This window comes from Tachysurus vachellii, chromosome 22 (assembly GCF_030014155.1).
Source record: "Tachysurus vachellii isolate PV-2020 chromosome 22, HZAU_Pvac_v1, whole genome shotgun sequence".
NCBI lineage: Eukaryota > Metazoa > Chordata > Actinopteri > Siluriformes > Bagridae > Tachysurus > Tachysurus vachellii.
Window position 1 is genome coordinate 2,472,501 of NC_083481.1, and position 20,000 is coordinate 2,492,500.

General features: G+C 40.1%; 3 protein-coding genes across 7 annotated transcripts in view; 2 read left to right on the forward strand and 1 right to left on the reverse strand.

Moving 5' to 3' along the window:
• The window catches only part of dnajc11b (DnaJ (Hsp40) homolog, subfamily C, member 11b), a 9,922-nt gene extending 3,876 nt beyond the window's left edge, over nucleotides 1–6,046 (forward strand). Inside the window, exons 10-16 of the mRNA XM_060858115.1 lie at nucleotides 30–146; nucleotides 1,272–1,427; nucleotides 1,514–1,583; nucleotides 2,651–2,708; nucleotides 3,750–3,892; nucleotides 3,990–4,119; nucleotides 4,202–6,046. Coding sequence (XP_060714098.1) covers nucleotides 30–146; nucleotides 1,272–1,427; nucleotides 1,514–1,583; nucleotides 2,651–2,708; nucleotides 3,750–3,892; nucleotides 3,990–4,119; nucleotides 4,202–4,233 — 706 coding nt within the window. The 3' untranslated portion in view covers nucleotides 4,234–6,046. The remainder of the gene's footprint in view (nucleotides 1–29; nucleotides 147–1,271; nucleotides 1,428–1,513; nucleotides 1,584–2,650; nucleotides 2,709–3,749; nucleotides 3,893–3,989; nucleotides 4,120–4,201) is intronic.
• An 885-nt stretch (nucleotides 6,047–6,931) lies between these two features.
• Nucleotides 6,932–17,167, reverse strand: phf13 (PHD finger protein 13). 2 transcript variants are annotated; one of them, XM_060857982.1, is made up of 5 exons: nucleotides 17,146–17,167; nucleotides 16,195–16,287; nucleotides 13,837–13,938; nucleotides 10,082–10,742; nucleotides 6,932–9,240 (listed from the first exon to the last, which is right to left on the reverse strand). In XM_060857982.1, the coding sequence occupies exons 2-5, from the start codon at nucleotides 16,231–16,233 to the stop codon at nucleotides 9,014–9,016; spliced, it is 1,029 nt and encodes a 342-aa protein (XP_060713965.1). In that variant the 5' UTR covers nucleotides 16,234–16,287; nucleotides 17,146–17,167; the 3' UTR covers nucleotides 6,932–9,013. The 2 variants fall into 2 exon arrangements, with proteins under 2 accessions (XP_060713965.1, XP_060713964.1); XM_060857981.1 differs by lacking the exon at nucleotides 17,146–17,167 and adding an exon at nucleotides 16,982–17,123.
• fbxo2 (F-box protein 2) overlaps nucleotides 14,742–20,000 on the forward strand; it is a 6,094-nt gene continuing 835 nt past the window's right edge. The window contains exons 1-5 of one of the 4 annotated variants that reach the window (XM_060857985.1): nucleotides 18,626–18,643; nucleotides 19,320–19,386; nucleotides 19,459–19,528; nucleotides 19,635–19,761; nucleotides 19,842–19,934. In XM_060857985.1, coding sequence (XP_060713968.1) covers nucleotides 19,492–19,528; nucleotides 19,635–19,761; nucleotides 19,842–19,934 — 257 coding nt within the window. In that variant the 5' untranslated portion in view covers nucleotides 18,626–18,643; nucleotides 19,320–19,386; nucleotides 19,459–19,491. Of the gene's footprint in view, nucleotides 14,766–16,222; nucleotides 16,302–18,514; nucleotides 18,644–19,319; nucleotides 19,387–19,458; nucleotides 19,529–19,634; nucleotides 19,762–19,841; nucleotides 19,935–20,000 lie in introns of those variants that run through there. The other 3 variants (XM_060857983.1, XM_060857986.1, XM_060857984.1) reach the window with 3 other exon arrangements.

The following is a 20,000-nucleotide window of genomic DNA, read 5'->3' on the forward strand; positions in this document are numbered from 1 at the left end:
TCTGATCCTCCTGCCTTGCTCTGGTTCAGGACTGGGTTTTTTGGGACGGTGGTAGAATACGGCGCCGAGAGGAAGATCAGCAGGCACAGCGTTCTCTCGGCGACAGTCAGCATCGGGGTACCTCAAGGAGTCTCTCTGAAAATCAGGTTGGGATGTTTTGTTTTTAGATGATTTTAGTGATGTCTTTTATTTTTTCTCAGCGTTAGATCCTGTAACAAAAAAAAATCCTTCCTTTCCCTACAGCGGAGAATTACCGAACAAACTCGTACAACATAAAGCTGTTATTTATTTCGAGTTATAATTGACAATCTTCATCTTTAATCTGCATGTCGTCGCTGTCGGGCCGAATCCTCGTATCTCCAAAACCGTTATTTTTCAGGAAATTAAAAAAACGCCGTATTTTTTTGAGTTATTAAACATTGTATCGTTAAAGTTGTTATTATACCTTATATTGCCATCATATACAGTTGTGTACCAACATTAACACAACATTTTCCCAAAGTCACGTTTTATCAGAGATACAAGCTTTATGACTCGGGAGCAGGGAGATACGAGATTATGCCGTCATCGATAAGAACGGTACGGACACAGACGTCGTTACATACATCTTCCTAAACTCTATTTTAAAGGTTTAAGAGTGATGCAATACAAAACACGATAAGCTGATTAGGCTGTCTAATAGGTGGAAATTAGTCTAATCTGATCGCAAACTTACCTTCGTGGCTCACGGGTTTCTTTCTGCACAGAAGCGAAGAGATTTGCGCTCAAGCTATTTTCAAGACTTTAGATTGGTTAATAACTTGTAAAAATAACAGACCCACGTGGGGACCGACCAATAGCATCAAATTGACAAAATTTGGACATACGAGGTTTCCGCCCGACAGCGACGATTTCTCTTTCCGTCACAGTAATGACATGCTTCATCGCTTCGTTTCTGTCTTGTCAGATTCTGTGCGATTTATCCGAACGAATCACTTCTTCTTCGTCTGTAATGAGTGCCGTGACGTCTCTCTGCCTCTAAAAGATTTTAATCCGTCTCACCTCAGAATTGTGACTGGGCCAAAATGTCATATACGATAATAATCACAATGGTTTTGTGTCATGTTTCTCCTGATCTACCCTTTCTGAGTTTACTTGAGAAGCTTGAGAGAATGGAATGATTCAGAATCGTCTTTTTGCTCCAGAATCATTCCTGGTCTTGTTTACGCGAGCCGAACAAATCACGATAAATTAAAGCTGAAGTTGTTAATCGTTTCCTTTTCTTCCTCCAGGTTAAACCGAGCCAGCCAGACGTATCTTTTCCCCATTCACCTGACAGACCAGATCTTACCCAGCGCTGTGTTTTACGCCACCGTCGGCCCTCTGCTTGTCTACGTAGCGGTTCAGAAGCTTATAATCAAGCCTTATGTACACGCCCAAAAGGAGCAGTGAGTCTCGTAACACGATGAGACGGTTTGTAATGAGGTTTTAACTCGTCATTTCACGTGTGAGTGTTTGTGTTTGTGTTTATCAGGGAGCTGGAAAAGCACAGAGTGAACTCGGTGACTGATATAGCCAAGAAGAGGCAGGAGGCTGAGTCTGCTGTGAGTATTCACATAAAATCTATTTATCCGTGCACCACAAACGCGACGGCCGGGAAATCGTTTCAGGACGTAAAGGTGCTTGAATTATTTGAACAATTTAAGTGTGATGATCTTTAATTCTGCTAATTCACCAATTTTAGCACAATGACTCTGAAATCCTTTTGTAATACAGATTAGTCATAAATGATGAAAAGATTTTAGCTTGGATTTAATATGATAAATCTGTCTTAATCTCAGGAATTAAAAAAAATAATAAAAAAAACATATATAGCCATAATGTATTATAATATTTATTATTATATCATTTATGATAATTATTATTAATATTTTTATTATGATTATTTTGAAAAGCTATGAAATATTGCATTCAGGTTTAAATAGAGAGCCTGTTGTACTCGAATTCTCTCACTCTCACTCATCATCGTCATCAGGCATCAAGGCAGGATACACCCTGGACGGAGTGCCAACCCATCACAGGGCACACACACACACACTCTCATTCACTCACACAATCACACACTACAGACAATTTTCCAGAGATGCCAATCAACCTACCATGCATGTCTTTGGACCGGGGGAGGAAACCGGAGTACCCAGAGGAAACCCCCGAGGCACGGGGAGAACATGCAAACTCCACACACACAAGGTGGAGGCGGGAATCGAACCCCCAACCCTGGAGGTGTGAGGCGAACGTGCTAACCACTAAGCCGCCGTGCCCCCTGAAACAAATCATACAAAAATAATAAAGATGCACACAAACTTCACTAAGTATGACCTAAATCCTAAAAGTTTACTGTGGATTACTGGCTAAAAGTAAATCTGAGTGATGAGTTTCACATTTTTTAAGCTTTAAACCCATTCAAGCTCATTTATGGGTTTAGTCACAGATTGAATAAAATCTCAATAAATAACTGGGAGTCAACATTATAAAGGTGAAACATAAACCACGCAGCAGCTAATACACATGTTCGCTTGCTTTATCGATGACTTAATGTTTAATGCTTAATGTTTATTATTTGCTATTACAAATAATCCCTTTTTTTTGTGCTTGCATGTTTGTACTGTAGGTGTTACTGATGCAGGAGTCTGTGCGAAGAATCATTGAAGCAGAAGAGTCCAAAATGGGTGAAGTGAAAACGCATCACAGTCCAGATGTTCGGTTTAGAGTTGAACAAATGAAAGGATTGATGAGATTTAAGACCCAGCTGATGGTATTATTATGAGGATAATTAAAGTGAGGTGAAAGAAACCTCAGACACTTTTCCTTTTGTTATTTAGTTCGTACCGTGTATTCGTTATCCATAAAAACGCTTATTGCTCTTCGTCAGGTCCGTCGACTCTTTTTTCCAGTGTTTTCTGGCTTCTATCTTCTCCGTAATTCTTCGCCGGACGTGTCCGAGAAACATCAGCTGTAGCTCCGTTCATACCATATCCATCTGCATATTATGTCTGATCTAAAACTAGTCAGGACTCTGTTGTTCTTTCAGTGTGTTTTAGACGTGTGTTTTTCCCTCTGTTGATAATCTTACACTGAATTTTAGCACTGAAGATAAATCTGAGCTGATTTTTAGATGAACAAACACTCAGATCGTCTCAGAGAGCAGAAACGGGTTTGATATCAATATTTACTCTGAAGATACAAACATCTGTGTGGAGAAAATAAACCTGGAACTTTCCTATGTATATATCACCTCTAGTATTGTAGAGAAAAACAGAAACACTGATGAAACTCTACACATTATTAAAGTCCTGAGTGTCTACATTCATATGAGCTTCATATTAACACCACCGTGGAGTGAGACGTGACGAAGACGTTCGATCGTCAACATGGACACGAGAAACACGGTTGGAAATAGCAATTATTGCCCTGGGTTGAAAATGAGTGAAGGTTTTAACTAAAGGCTCTGTAGCTTTTTTTCCCTTTAAACTTTTGAAAGCTTCACAATGTTGAGTGAAATTTTCCAACCCCACGAGCAACTTCTATCTAAAATGTGCATTTTTTTAAAGCTATCTTCATCTTCTTACAGTTTATTCCTGTAAGCACTTCTTTTCTTCATCTTTCTCCGACACCAGAAGTCCAAACACTTCTGAAGTAGATATACAATAAAAACACTGAAAGTTTATTTTCGTAACAGATGAACAGACAATCTTCCATCTCCCGCTCAGGTCTCATCATCTTAAATGCCTGGTACGGCAAGTTTATGATGGACACCAGTCAGAAACCCGAGCGAGCGAAGGTCATCGACGTGACGGTGCCTCTGCAGTGCCTGGTGAAAGATTCCAAACTCATCCTCACTGAGGCGTCAAAGGTCAGACCTACGTCGGCTTCTCTACCTGCTCTATTAAATCCTGCTGACACCGTAACCTGAACTAACCTCACGTGTTGCCCCTGGGCCGCTCTCTCAGACGGGGTTGCCCGGCTTCTACGACCCGTGTGTGGGAGAAGAGAAGAGTCTGAAGCTGCTCTACCAGTTCCGAGGAGTCCTGCACCAAGTGCTTTCCGGAGACTGCGAAGCTCTTCGGATACCCAAGCAGTGTGAGTTTAGTTAAAAAAAAAAAAAACAACACACATTTTATTCCCATTGCTGACATTTTTACGATAATTTCTCCCTCTGAAGCTCACAGGATAGCGAGAGATGGCGAGAGGTAGGATTCTGCCCCACGCGTGAAAGACAGACGGACGACGGATGACGGACGTCGACCGAAGGGAAGTCAGAAGGGCTGTCCGATTTTTCCCGCCGTGAATTTGAGTGTGTAAACCACGCCCACTTTTCCTTTACCCTCGATCTCATTAGCATATCCACGATGGAGAGATTTGAGACAAGAACGCGGTTCACACAGAGCACGGTTACGAGCGAGAGGATTTAATTTACCCTGAGATGTGTTTCTTTACAAAACAGGAGATCGGTAAGGAAGTGCGTACTAGCGTTAGCATGTGCGCGTTCCTACTGAACGCTTTTCCTACTCGCTCTCCGACACTTTGTCGGAAATTTGTCGTGCTTGCAATTTTCTGGGATATACGTATGCACGCTAAAGAGCGAGAGCGTTTAATTGGAAAGAGTACTTGTACTCTTTCCAATTAACCTTGGTGTAACCTTTCACCACTTACTTTATTTGCGCCTACATCATCAAGAGACTCGTACAAAATGGCTCTTAAACACAAAAAAACTGCCGACACGACAGCTTCCCCAACACGGCTACAAAATAAATAAAATCAGAATTAAAAAAAATAACATGCTCTGTCTAAGTGGGAGGGGCATATTCTTCTCACCTGTCAATCACACCAGCGCTAGCCAATCGTATGCGAACGTGAGCATCAATCGTATGCGGAAGAGGGCAGATGGCAGATGGCGTTTTCCTCGGTGTGTTTTACTGAGTTGGAAACGATGAGGCTTCACGTGTCCTGGAGGAATCCTCCATCTGCCCTGATTGTAGCTGTCATATGACAGGGCAGATCTGGCTTGTATGGTGGGATTTGTCAGGTGACTAAATCGTGTTAAACACTTTACCACAGCAGGTTAATCAACACCAGTTACATGCTCAGTTTCACTTTTCTCTGTCTCGCATTAAACAGAAGGTCTGTGATTATTCCGTCATTATGTCATATTTATCTATAGCTACTTATCACCGTAATGTGAAACTCTTACGAAGGATGTTATATCGCACAAATATACTTTTGAGCAAAGGAACTGAACGTCTTATTGGATGGTACAGAGTTTTTAACGAACACACCCGAGAACCAGAAACTTAATATTCAGGTTTTTATTTTCTCCCCTTCAGTGTGTTATAAAGTTTAAAGTTTAAATTCATACGTCAGTTGTATTGTGTATTAATGTATAGTTCATTAAAGCTTATTATAACACAATTATCCTTTTGCCAGATCAGTTTTTTTTTGTTCTGTGATCAGGTATTCTGTATTTATTATTATGTCACAGATGCATGTACAATTATGGTTATTGTATTTGAATAGAACTAAGTATAAGAATGTCACCACTGATTTGTTTTTGTTTATTTTTTTTTTGTTTGTCTGCTTTTCCTACACTTTCTTTGCTTGAATTGTGTTCTCTGACAAACTTCGCAAGGTTTCGAGCGAGCCTGAGCAGGATAAAGTTACTGAAGACGTATAAATATACGAACGAATCGTTACTCCAGCTGCACGTGTCGTTTGAGAACAAATCGACTCTTTGATTCGACTCCATTTACGAAAGGTACGAAATGTGAACGTAAATGAGCCGCATCCGGTTTATAATGCTATTATGATATAGATACTGTATTTATAGCCCTTTTAGGAGAGAGAGAGAGAGAAAAAGAGTCGGTGAGTCGAGTCAGACGATCTCAAATGACTCTCTGACACACGCATAGCTGTGCATTTGTCAACATTTAAACGCGTTCCTTCAACCTCATCCTCACAAAAGTTCATGAGGGTTTTGTTTTTCCTTTAAATCCCGATTTCTTCATTGTTAACGTCCTCATCTGTCATGTAACAGTCTCTATACTTAGTTCTGACTTGTAAGTAAACATTAAAATGTGAAATGTTACACGTGTGATTTGGATTTGTAAATACATTACACTCGTGTGTTCATGTTATGAAACAAAAAAAACTAGTTTAACCCAATGCTTTTTTTTTTTCTTTACAAAGTGAAAAATCACATCTTTACACATCTTCATGTCAGACATAAAACATCCTCCGTACTGACTTAGCAATCTGAACGACACGGAAATGTTACTAAGGAACAGAATTATTTTATTTATTTACTTTTTTAAGAGAAATCTGATTTTTTTTTTTTCTTCAGATCGACACCAAAATTTGCATATTCATGTTTTGGGGTTTTTAGTTTAGTTTTAGTGTAGAAATGTTTCTAGGTCTTTTTTTTTTTTTTTTTTTTTTTTAAGAAAAAGAAAACAACCTCAATAAATAACCTCGAGATTATTCTATTATTTCTAGATCACAATTTTACATGGTTTAAAAAATTGCTCTTTTTTTTTTTTTTTTTTTTATATATAAAGAATCCTCACTGCTAGCAAAAAAAATATTTATATGCAATAAATAAACCTGGAAAAAAAAAAAATCAAATCATACCCTTAAAATGGTAATAATGAGATCTAAATTTAATTTAAAAAAAAAAAAAAAACTTGCAAAAAAGTTATTTATATATTTCAGAACAGAAATTTAAACTTTGAAAACAAAATAAAAGCCGTCAACCCTATAAAACCCACCCAAAAACAATGTATATAATTTATAAGGAATTAGAAACAAATAATCACTGCTGTAGGAAGAAGGAATCTTAAAACATTTAAAAAAAAAAAAAAAGAAAAAGAATAAATAAAGAATCCACATGACACAGAGATCACCATTAAATTCTCATTAGCTCTTTATTTACATCAGTTTCACAGAAACATTCGTTCTCTCTCTCTCTCTGTCACTCTCTCTCTGGCCCGGCGCTCCCGTCTCCGAGCCTAGAGCTGCCAGATCTCTAACAACAATTCCCCAAATTCCCAGTCCAACTAAACGTGAAGACATCCGTGAGCTACCGCTGACATTATATACAAACAGAACGCACAGGTTGTACAAAACGAATCAAAAGAGGAAATAAAAACCACTTTGAACTCTCGAGCTCAGAGAAACAGGACAGATGAAATGTTTAGCGACAGAAAACTAAACTATCCAAATAAATAATTAGTGAACACGGAGATAAAGGAGACGTCCGAAGACGTCGTAGGAACGTTTTAAAACAGACGATGGATCGCTGTGGGGGCGTGTCGATGTTCGTACACGTACTGAAAACACGTGGAAATGGGAGCGTATAAAAGTGGTTATTATTCTACGGTCATATAGAACGGAGGATGAGCTTTTAAAAGGTCCGTAACGATGCGCTTCTAAAATCAGCTGCGCCGTCTCTAGGACTGCTTTAAGAATTTCCCTGTGACGTGTGAACGTCGTATTGTGCTCATCGTTAATATCGTAAATACTGTCATTCGTCACTGATTGGGTTCACACCTTTTAACCGTTATGTCGTTCCCATCATTTTGTAACAAGAGTGAAATCGGAACGCAACGGAATACAAAGACTGTGGAAATAAGTGGGAAATAAATAATAGCATAGTAATATAAAACATCTGAAGGGGATTGGCTCCTCCCCTTTTTAAAAAAAAAAAACTAATTCAAAAACCCAAAACTGAGCAGGACATTGAACGTTATACCGCCGCGCTAAAGTGGTTAGCAATGAAAGCATCGTTAGCGCGGTGAACTCTAGCTGTAAACGGGTTTGGTGAGGGTAATCTACGTAGGTCGTCTTTGTGATGCTAGAACGTCACACGTGGCATTTAACGCAAAAACTATTCATAAAAATGCCACAGCAAGAAGGGCATAGTGCAATAAAAACGTCTCACTACAGGAAAGTGGAAATGACTAGCTAGTAGCGTCTGATTTCTGGCGAGTTAAAATGCCGCCATGTCTAAAAAAAATCAAAACGTCCGTTGAAACCGACACTGACCATAAAGACTGGTGTTTAGTGATCAGGAGATGATGCGCTGATGTGAGTCAAGTCAAAAAAAAACCCTCTGCTACTTAGATTCTGGGAAATAGTGGTGGATACGAGTCCACTTCAAGTCTGTTGTGTACATCACAAGCAAAGTGTGTAACGTGAATAAAATATAAAGTCCTTTTGTTTTTGCTTCTGGGCAATACACGTATGACCAAATGTCTCGTATCACTCGGGTCAAAGGCCACAATGAACTAAAACACAGAGGTGGAAATGCACGGTGTGGCAGTTAATAAAGCGGAGAACAGAACCGGATTTGTTAAAGAGGACGTCTGTGAGTTTTGAGGAAAAAGAGAAGAGGGATTTCTCATATTATTCATTCATTCACTCGCTCATGAGGACAGATTCTGTACCACATATTTTCACTATAAAACACTATAGTGCCTCTTCGCTCCTTAGACATTTTTGGATTCCAGAAAGTTCCACAAGGAGATAACAAGTTAAACTCAACACACCGAACAAACGAATACATACATACTGTTCAAAGATATGAATACAAATGCTCCCTTTTTTCTTTTTTTTTAAAAAAAGGGGGTTTTAAAAAAAAAAAAAAGGGAAAAAGTGCAATCCATCGTCCCCGCTCCTGTTCCTGTGTCAGTGTCTCATAAAAGTCTTCGGGAACACGGCATTCGTTTGGAAACATCTATAGAACCTTTTCTCTTTAATGCGTCATCTAAGGTTCTGATTGCCTTACGCAAAAAAAAAAAAAAAAAAAAAAGACAGATAAAAAAAATAAATAAATTAAAAAAAAAAAAACGAGAACAAAAATGGTAGGTGGACGATATATAAAAGAGGGTGAAAGTTTGATAACGCAGTCCGAGCACTTCCTCTTACGTCCTCGTCTCCTGTCTCGATCAGAGTTCACACTCGGGGAGGGGCGCGAGCGACGTCAGTCTAGAAGGTGCTTTCGAGAGCCCATGCGTGAGCGGTTCGAGCGCCGAATGTCAAATTTGGAGTCTTTGCACTGCTGGCAGGTGTACGTCTCTGGGACGTTGGACTTGCGGATTTTGGCGCAGGACAGGTGGATCCAGGTGTTGCACTGGTTGCATTCGATCATCGCTCTGCCGGCGAAGGGCTTCATACAGAAACACGTCACCAGGTCCCACGAGTCGTCGTCTGTAAACGGAGAACAGGATGAGACTCGCTAACGCAATGCTTTTTAATAAAGTCGTGTACACTTTTGTAAGTGAAATTTTGTGCTCTTTATCATCGTTCACATCATTTGGGTGAAAGTAAATCTGAACAGGTTAAAACGCAAACAGTTAAATAATAGTTAAAGGTGGGGTCTCCGATGTTTGAAAGCCAATGTTGACACATAAAATCACCAAAACAAACACGCCCCTAACCCAAATGGGTCCCACCCCTGTATTTATAGCTCCACCCACACATACATACGTAACCCAGGCAACTAAAGGAAAGAAATGTGTCTTTATCATAGCTGAAGTGAAGAACAATACGATTGTAGATAAACAAACAAGCAAAAATGACACACAATTGATTGGAGTTTCCCGAGTCAATAACCTCCAGTTATTTAACCTCCAGAGTTTTTATCCTCCATGTCAATGTTAAAACCGCTTTCTGCTAATGTCACACATGCGCACTGAACACTCTCTCCGCCCATATTGACAAGACACGCCCCTTTCTGCTCATTGGCTACACGTTTGTTTTGATTTTTTTTAGTATTCGGCCCGACTCAGTTTTCTGAAGCATTTCTCAAACAATGGAGACCTCACCTTTAACTTGAAAAACGTAATACATTTTTATATATTTTTAACAGCGTTTCAGAAAAGTGCACTGTGATATCCATATGACATCATCTAGCATCCATCAGTAGAAGCTACATCATGCCGTTTTTTTTTAGTCTGTGTTTAAAGCTATGGAAAAGTTTTTCTTTCACAGCAAGGACCCGGAGAAGGATTTCAGTGAGGATCGATTCCTGCACTCTATTTGAACTTGCCTGAATCGACCATGATGTCCTCGTCGTCTGCGGATCCATCTTCATCGCGAAACACCACCTGCTTTCCCTGACGTATCACCGTTCTAGTACCAGGCAATCCCTCCATCTTCATGACCATGGCTTCTCCATCGGGCAGCGCCAGCCTCTCCCTGCTCTCGCCTCTGGACACTGTTCCCGAGCTGGGTGACGAATCCCAGCACGCTCGCTCGGCCTCAGGCTCCTTCTTGCAGCCTACGGTGCCATGAGAGTCTGACCTGAGCGGAGAGCTGGTGCCGGGGTGAGAGGAGCGCTCCGTGTATGGAGGCGGTGTAGAGATGCTGATGTAATCCTCCGGCTCCTCCTTGATGGTCTGACCGAAAGCTGAAATCTCGGCTCTGCCAGAGGGAAGCGGCGCAAAAGACCCGGAACCTTCTGACTTGATTATGTCTGTCGGCTTCTTTTTCTTCTTCTTCATTTTGTCGGTTTTCTTGCGTTCCTCCAGGAGGAAGCCTGTAGATTTGGGCCGCTTGTGGAACTCGGGCTTGTCGTTCGTGGGCCTCTTGAAGCCACCGAAGCTCTTGCGGCTTTTGCGCGGAGGCTGATCGGGAGAAGGAAGGCCGTCGCTGTCTGCCGTGCTACCCGTGCTGTTGGGAGGACTCGAGCTGCTCCTGAGCGGCGTCTCCTGCAAGAACGGAGGAGAAAGGACAAAGGACCCGTCGTGGGGTAAACGGCAACAGTCTGCATTAAGTACATTAACATAATAAATGAATAGAGTCATGCATTGTTCTGTAATGTCCCTTATATAATACTTTGTCTAGCAACATGCAGTTGTAAGTCTCTGTGCTCATCTGGTGCTTATATGGAATCATAAAATTTGTGGAAATTGCCGGGTGGGGGGATTTGGGGTGGGTGGGTGTTTGGGTGGGTGGTGTCCCTCTGAAACTGAACGCATCAGTCATGCAAAAACCTGTGAACTCTTAACACCTTTGCTGACATTTCATGCTACTTTGATCTCAGTGACATTTTTAGGACGAGAACAAATTGCTAATGTGCTTAACCACGTTCAAACCTGCACGCTTATGACAAACACAACAAAAAGCCTGAGCGGTTATGACGATGATTAATAGCTCCGAACAGAGGAAATGAATTTGAATTCTACACCGTCGTGCTGCAAGCCGAGCGGACGCGATTCGTCCGCTGAAACCTTCACGTAATTACAAGGTTCGTTTCTTTAGTGATGCTCAGCTACGATGTAAAGCCACAGAAATGCATTAATCACAATTTTGTGCTTGATATCTTCAGTTAAATGACTTTGAAATGAGGGAGAGTTACTTTTCAGCTTTTTTCTCTCTCTCTCTCGTAGGCTCTGTTGTTGTTGCTAGTGGGCACGGTCTGTCCAACAGCAACTTTTTTTCCCTTTCAGTTCTGCTACATACAGCTGTCACTATATACAGCTAACGAGTTTACACAAGGCACTAATCGGTGTCGTACGCTCACCAGAGGCGCCGGCGATCTAAGCTATTTCTTTCCAAGCTTTATTTTTCTTCACAATGCGTCTACACACATTGACTGCAACCGTCTATGACAGGATATGACGAAACCATGTTTATGTTCATCATAGGGCCTTTTTACACCTGGTCACTTCGTGTGTTTTCTCTGATCTGATAGCTATCTGATTTGTTAAAACTGTTCCATTTACATTAGGCCACATAAATGCGTCTCGGCGAATCGGATATCGATCCGATCTTTCTGCTCCCGCCCAAAATATATTTTACCTCATTTCCGGGGTAATTGAAACGGAACACACTTTGGTGTGTGCGGTTTTCAGAATGCGATCAAAAAGAAGACGAAAAAACTGGTTACGACGTTTATGCTACAAAAAACAGCGTTTACTGTTTGCTGCGTTTTCGCTGACGGCAGCAGCGCATTTTAAGACCCAACGAGACACCTGGGTGAAAGTTCACCTGCGAGTGACGTACTTCCGTTTGGGAGGAGTATAGCGCTGACGTATGTGGCTTGAACAACCACATTCATTTACACCTGTCCAGTTTCATCTGAAATGCGTCCCAAACCACCTCCTGAAGTGGTTTGTACCATCGGATTTATATCCGTCACGAAAACGTTTCGGAGGGCATTTAGACCTGGTCTTTTTACCATCGGATAGATATCGGATCACAGAAAACACATGAAGTGACCAGGTGTAAAAACCCCCCAACATTCAGGTATGTCAAACAAAGTGAAAATACATAAAGCTACGAGTGGGGTATTAAAATAAGTCCTCACCTCACGCATCAGGATTGATTTGAGGTACGGTTTGAGCCAATCATTTGCTCCCGTGTCGTACCCAATTTAAATAGAACTGAAAACTATTTATGGGCAATAACATGGGTGTGTTAAACACAGTCATCTGTCAATGGTCAGTGAAACACCAGGTTCTTTAGTCGTAATGACATATAAATCGTAATTGTTGTTATAGCGATATGCCAAATCATATTATTGAGTAGGTCATTCATTTTCAGTAATCAATCAAAATACTGCATGAAGTGTTCAAGAATACTGTGTATTTCTGTGCGGCGGTACACAGCAGAGCTTGTCTGTCAGGTGAGCAACTTGTACCGGTTTCTTACCTAAAACCCGTGATGTCCTTGTTCAACATGCAAGTCCTGGCAGTGAAGTCTGATGACACAGACCATCACAGACCTAACTAAGACAACTAAACAAACCGTTCTGGAGTAACTGAACTCCAAGTACACAGAAAACTGTGTGTATGAGCTGCTGAGTCTGGCATCCACACTCGACAAGCCCTTCAATAATGATGACAAGGTGAAAGCCATTAAGACAGCGGTGACGGCAGACCTCATGGCTATAGTGACAGTGACAGATAGCCTTACAGCAGGTCCAGGTCGCTCAACTGCTTCTGCTCAGGCTATGACAGCGGAACCTGGAGCAGGTTATGATGACACCAGTGAGTCTCATTTCAATTGAAAAGGAGATACAGAGCTACTTGATGATACCTGAGGTAGACAGTGATGTAAATCCACTTGACGGGTGGAAAACACAAGAAATCAATTTCCCCAGACTTGCAAAAAAAAAGTACCTGAAAGCTCTGTCAAAAGTTCTGAAGGAAATATTGTAATGTGTCACCAGATGTTGTGGACAGACTGGTGTTTTTGATCGCACAACTTGAAGCGCATGCGAAATTGTGAATCCAAAGAAACCCACTTTTACTTTAAACCAGAAAGGCTAATTTGACCTTTTAGGCTTTAAATTGTAGACGTTGTTTACAGTAGTGTCATTTGTTTACATATATCTTTCTTTTTTTGAGGGCAACATTTTTGACAAATATGAATTCTTTCACATTTTAAAAGGTGTTTACCTTTTGTGAACATTGGACAGAACTAGAAGGAGTAAACTGTTTACCAGTTTTTGACATAAGTTTGCATTTACATTCTTATATTGCAATGTCGTTTTTGCTTATTTATTTACTGGACAATCCACGTTACAGAAGAGCGGAGATTTTGTTGTTCTCACTCGAATGCTTCAGTTTTAAATAATAAAAAAAATTGTTTTTCAATATTTTTTTATTTAATCAGCATCCTACTGAGATTTTAAAAGGGAGCTAGTACAAAAATTACAAACACATTTTCGAATTATGCAAAATATCGTCTGATTATCGTTATCGGCAAAATCCCAGAAAATATTGAACTGTATCATTCTTTTCAATATCACCCAACCCCATCACACACACACACACAGTTTTTAAACACACTACTCACCTCCTGAGGATATGGAATATAACCAGCGTAGGCCAGGACGAATGTGCAGAACTTGTTGAAATCTTCCACCGTCCTTTTCCTTTTACATGTTGGACTGTAACCCTGCGATCAGAACACAAGTTATAGTGTACAATTAAACGTGTCAGCTCCGGCTATCTGCTGTAACTAATTAGTTAAATAAACACTTCAGTCTCATTACAAAGCCTTCCATACACACACACACACATACATACATATACATATATATATATATATATATATATATATATATATATATATATATATATATATATATACACATATATATATATATATATATATATATATATATATATATATATATATATATATATATATATATATATATATATATATATATATATATAAACAATCAAACGTTTATATCTTTACCTGTTTATTATTAACGCATCACCAAGACTACAAATCGCCATGAATGAACTGTTGCTATAGAAACGATAACCTAATAAATAGCACGAGTATCATTGGACGCACCACCACTACTGCGGTTATCAACAATTCTGACCAATCAGATTCAAGACTTCAACAGCGCCGCGTTGTACGTGCAAAATATCGCGAGATCTCAGCACCATAACAACAGCGAGCTAACGAGATTATCGGCAACTTTGTCCCCCATTCGCAAAACATCTCGAAGATACGTAAAAGTTTTAATATACGCGAATCACAAAAGCCGCGTTCACACTGCAAGTCTTAATGCTCAATTCGGATATTTTGCTCAGATCTGATTTTTTTTGTTTGTCTGTTCACGTTACCTTTAAAAATGTGGCCTATATCAGATACCAGTGTGAACTGTTTGCTGTTTCGAACTGATCCGCGTGCGCAAACGAACAATAACAATGACGTCACACGCAGCACGCCGTTGAGCTAAAGTTGGCGAGGTTATGGAGGAAGTAAGCGTTTTTGCTTTTCTTTCTAAATGTTTGTGTAACGGCAGCACAGAGACGCAGTGTTTTGAAAATTTTCGGATGTCGAGGGCAACTTTTGATTATTTGATCCATTTTGTAGACGTAGTCACGTTTGTGTGCGAACTCGCCGGCGCATAATTGTGACGAATGTCGATGTAGATTGACGTAAAAGTCGCATCAAATCCGCCTTGGTTGTTCACACTGCGGCCAAATTGGGGGGGGAAAAAAAAAATCAGATTTGGGTCTGATTCAGGACCACATATGGAAGTGGTCTGTATCTGATTTGAAAAAAAAAATCAGATCTGGGCTAGATTTGAGTGTTCACACTACTCCTGAAGAAGTCTGACCTGGTCACATGACCCCCAAAAAAATCAGATTTGGGCCACTTTTACCTGCAGTGTGAACGGGGCTAAAGACGTTCATACCCCAAAATCCTTGCGTTAGATTACATTTTAACCATTTAGCAATAAAAATAAATACATAAAATCAGTGTCCTTTGCTAGTATCGACCACCTGCGACATTAGCAAAGCAATAACGCAGCGTTATCGCGATGACACGGTTTTATACCTGCTTTTTAATTTAACACAATGTCACCTGAACCGATTAAACTATGTTTGATGAAATACACTTCATTATACGCGACGAATAAACCGTAGTAGTTGTCGCTGAACCGAATTACCGACTGAACAATAACTTAGCACACAACATTAAGTAACGTTCAAAGGTTGCGCTCTCGTTTTGTTGATTCATAAAGAAAGAAAGAAAGAAAAAAAAAACACTTTCAATAGCTGACATCTAAAAGTTATGACGATGTTATCCGGCTAGTTAAACAAAAGTGGTGATTGTTGATATTTGTTATGCTAGCAAGACTAGCACAAGATTAACAACTCTGTTAACTTTAAATAAAAAAATTAAAAAAAAACCCGACAGACAAACAAATAATTGACATAACGTTATGTCAATCCGCATTCTGACTGAAACAAGTACAAATCAAGACACTTTATTAAAAACATTTCCCCAACTCATCTTGTTTAGCCTGCTAGCTAATGCTAGCTACATTCACCATACAGTACATACCAGTGACTAGCATCCTAGCAAGCTGGAACTAACAACGAAAATAAACAGTCAACAGCTGTGTAGTGGGTTCATTCTCGGCTGACACACCAAATGAAAACGTCTTTCAGCGTTTTATAAACAGAAATAAGTTGTATTTGTCCTGCTAGTTAGTTATTATACACGTCTAGCCAGCTAGCAAGCTTCATGTCAAGGAAGCGCAATGAAACTTGTACATGTTTAACAACACCACCACACGTGATAATATTTCCACAGTAATACTTTTGTTTACAAAGATTAACATGCCTGACATCATGTATCGCAAAAATAAATATATAATCATATTAAAATGCATCGTACCTGTGAGTCAAAAGCAGCTGTTTTCACGTCGGAGTCCATTTCTCTGAAGCCGAAGTGGAAATAAGTCGTGATTTCGAGGCACGATTCGAGTCACTGCAAAGTTTAAGGTTTAATATTTATATAAGGATCGGATTAAGTTATATTTTAAACGTTATACGTTTAAAAAAAAAAAAAAAAAACACGTGTGTAGAATATATCACGTAGGTCACACGGCTAATCAGGGCTAGTTTGCAGAATTATACATGCCATCTGTTAGGATTTTGCTGTATATAATAGGCATCACGTGTTTTGTTATGCCATGTGCGCTTATTATTAATATAATAATACTATTATCATATAAATATGATTTCTGTTCTCAATAGCAAGGCTAGCCTGTCGCTAACTACTTAGCCATGTTTGCTAACCTCTATATTGATATTGTCACGCGGTTATTCTGTCACGTTTCAGATTATTAATACGTATCTAAAGCGATTTTTAAATATAAAAATAATTATAACTTGTCGAGTTAACTTCATCCTGCTGTCCGCATCCAAATAGCACAAGCTAATGCTAAAGCTAATGCTAACAGATACAGGGAATCAGCTGATGTTTGTTGTGGTTGTTTTTGTTGACACTGCGAGCGTTCTGCTCTTCAGTTGTGTGGAATATCACCGAGTACCATCTGTTAATAAGCTATAAACGTGTCAAGTGTAAGCTAGCATGATGAACCTGACTAGCCGTCTAACTACTTATGGAGTTTCAGTCCACTAAAAGTTCCCTTCCTGAGAAATTAACTTGACGTTTGTACCTTAAATCGACGCCCCAAACGACGACAGAGACCTAATCGACCAGATGAAGTATGTAAAGTCCTGAAATTACATGAATTTACAGATAACGGGTCTGATGTGACACTAAAGCGGCAATAAAACAAGCGCAAAGCTTTTAAAAAAAAAAAAAAAAAAAGCTACAAACCTACAGCGGTGAGGCTGCGTCTTCGGCGGGTGCCTCCGAGCACATCCACGCTGCACACGATCATGCGCATAAAAACAAACAAACAAAAAAAAAAATCCCGCACGTTCAATATCATAAGTGCATAAGTAAGAATTTAAATAGAGAGAAGTGTGTGTAAACCTGGTTATAAGATTTATATGTAAATGGTGAACATCACATTCCAGATTTAGTCACGTTTTAGTGCTATAATAAGCTCCATGAGAGGTTTGTGGCTGTGGGGATTAGTGTTCATTCAGCTGCAAGAGCATTAGTGAGATGAAACAGTGATGTTGAGGTGGCTCCAGGTTCAGTTCATCCCAGACACTCAGGTTTTTTCCACTCCAACCTTAACCTCTACACCATGTCTTCATGGCGCTCGCTTTATGTCCGGTGTTAACGGGTGTTGTCATGCTTCTTCAGCATACAAAGACATTGTGTGGGTGTGATGGTCAGGGATGCACAAACTTTAGACCATATAGTGGGTAGTACTTACGGCAGCGGTGTCCAATCTTATCCAGAAAGGGCCGGTGTGGGTGCAGGTTTTCATTCCAACCAAGCAGAAGTCACACCAGAGTCTACTAAAAGCCAAGAACAACTGATTAAACAGGTGGGATCAGGTGTGGCTTCTCTGCTTGGTTGGAATGAAAACCTGCACCCACACCGGCCCTTTGTGGATAAGATTGGACACCGCTGACTTATGGGGTTTGCTGTTATGGGAAAGTCATCTACAACAGGATGCTGTGATTCAGCCTGATGCCAAACTGTTACCGCTCTTAAAAAGATGTCAAAGTGTGTGGCAAATTTTAGTTTTGTCAACGTCATGTACTTTATTGGTTTGTAGTTACTTCCTGTTATTGCTTACGTTATAGCAGTTATAAAGTCATTTATTCACCAGTCTCTTTTTTTTTTTCTCTCCTCTCTCTCTCAATTCAAGAGCGATGCTGGTGAAGGAGCAGTGAAATAAATTAGATGTTCCATTATACACATTATAAGTAACTTTAAATGGATAAAAAAAACGTATGATTTGTCTTAATAATACATATTTTTTAAAATTGTAATCACTGATACATTGCTGTGGTGTAAAAGGAATAAAACATGCTGCTCATTGGAATGGATTAAGATTGCAGGCAGTGGAAGAAGGGCTCTAAATGGTGTTGTAGAGGTTAGCAGTGCTATTGATCTCCCTTTTCCCTTGCTTCAGCTTTTCCCTCTGTATGTCCTCTTGCTGTTTAATGAACACCATTAATGCTGAGGTAGGGATTATTTGTGATGTGTAAATCACATGCACATGGAGAGAGAGATATAAAGAGAGAAGGGGAGAGAGCAAGAGAGAATGGGGAGGAGAAGGAGATCACATGACATTGTGTTTGTATCCGGCAGAGGCTGGTATGTGTGTGTATGAGCTCAAGCACACGGACATACTGTACAGCAGGACAGTTGCTGAGTCAGTGTGTAAAGACTCTTCGTCTGTTCTCTCTTTGTGAGTAATACGTTTGCAGCTTTATCTATTTTTGCTGTGTGCGTTATGTAGTTATTTAATGTCCTGCCATGTTCATCTTAAAGCCCAGGTCTATGTCTAGGTTTTATATTACATAGGGAGTGTTAGCAGGGCTGGCTAGTGGTTTGAAACATTGAGGAGGAAAACAAACAACCATACAAATACAGTGGCCATGTACTGTATTCAACATGATCGTTTATCCATCAAAGGTGTCACTGTAGTTTGTAACTAACACAGAGCTCTTAAAAATAGTGATCAGGGACAGATTTCAGTTAGACCCTGTGGTGATCAACAGCACTGCATGCCAAGGACCAGGACTAGATTAAATTTACATTAGAAGGTGTAAGGTCAAGAGAGACACAGAGAGAGAGTGTGAGAGAGAATGAGAGTGACAGAGTGAGAGAGAAAGAGAGAGAGTGAGAGAGAGAAGGAAGGAAGGAAGAAAGAAAGGAAGGAAGGAAGGAAGAAGTTTAGGGTGTGTAATTGCAAATTGCATTGTGACAGAGCATTTTTCAGACTTGTGCAGTGCCAGGCCGTTTTTGTCTTTCGACACTGTCGACTTTGTAAAGCAGGAAGATGAGTGTGCAGGGCGGATTTATGCTGAGGACTTACATTTGTTTACCCGGAGCTGTTCACCTAAGGATGTCCTTCATTTCAGCTGATTGATTGACTGATTGATTGATTGATTTCAAACATACTGGCAGGTCAAACTGCGTAAAATATCGGTACGGCTTTATTATATACGATATTGCCGTATTCCCTTTCTGTTCTTCTCTCACAGTTTGTTTTGTCTGCAGCTTATTTACAAGGACCTACTCATCAGTACAAAAATGGCAAGAAACCTTCTCAAGAATCCAAACGGAGACGGTAACATATCGAGATATCAGCTGTGTACTAAACACTAAATGTACTAAGTACTAAATGTACTATTTTTACAAATTAAAACTCTTTGTGCATTTGCTCTCCATGGCAGAGGATATGGAATTCTGGGAGTTGACAGAGAACGGTGGAAACGAGTGGCGCGTGGAGGACATGCCTGGGGACTGCGGACATGAAATCGGCATCGAGGGTGTTAACAAATACTTCTCCACCTCCTTCGAGTGAGAGATTTCCCTTGAGACTTTTTAGAGCATGTAGAAGGTTTGTGTGCGTGTGTGTTACAATGTCTCCATTGTTTCAGATTGTGTCTGAAGACTCAGGTGATTGATCTTGTGGCAGAAGGCTACGCTCCAGAGGACTTGGACAATCAGCCAACTGTTACAATTGAGGACTGGTAACATGACTAAAGTGCCCCATTTTATGTTGCACTACATCTTGCATACTGTATTTGCAGTGCTAA

Bases quoted from the DNA above. Each gene is read 5' to 3' on its own strand.
- phf13 (XM_060857982.1), bottom strand. From the start codon at position 16,233: ATGGACTCCGACGTGAAAACAGCTGCTTTTGACTCACAG. The intron at 13,939-16,194 runs GTACGATGCATT...TTCTGATCGCAG, and splicing joins CAGCTGCTTTTGACTCACAG to GGTTACAGTCCAACATGTAA. The intron at 10,743-13,836 runs GTGAGTAGTGTG...CCGTTCTTGCAG, and splicing joins ATATTCCATATCCTCAGGAG to GAGACGCCGCTCAGGAGCAG.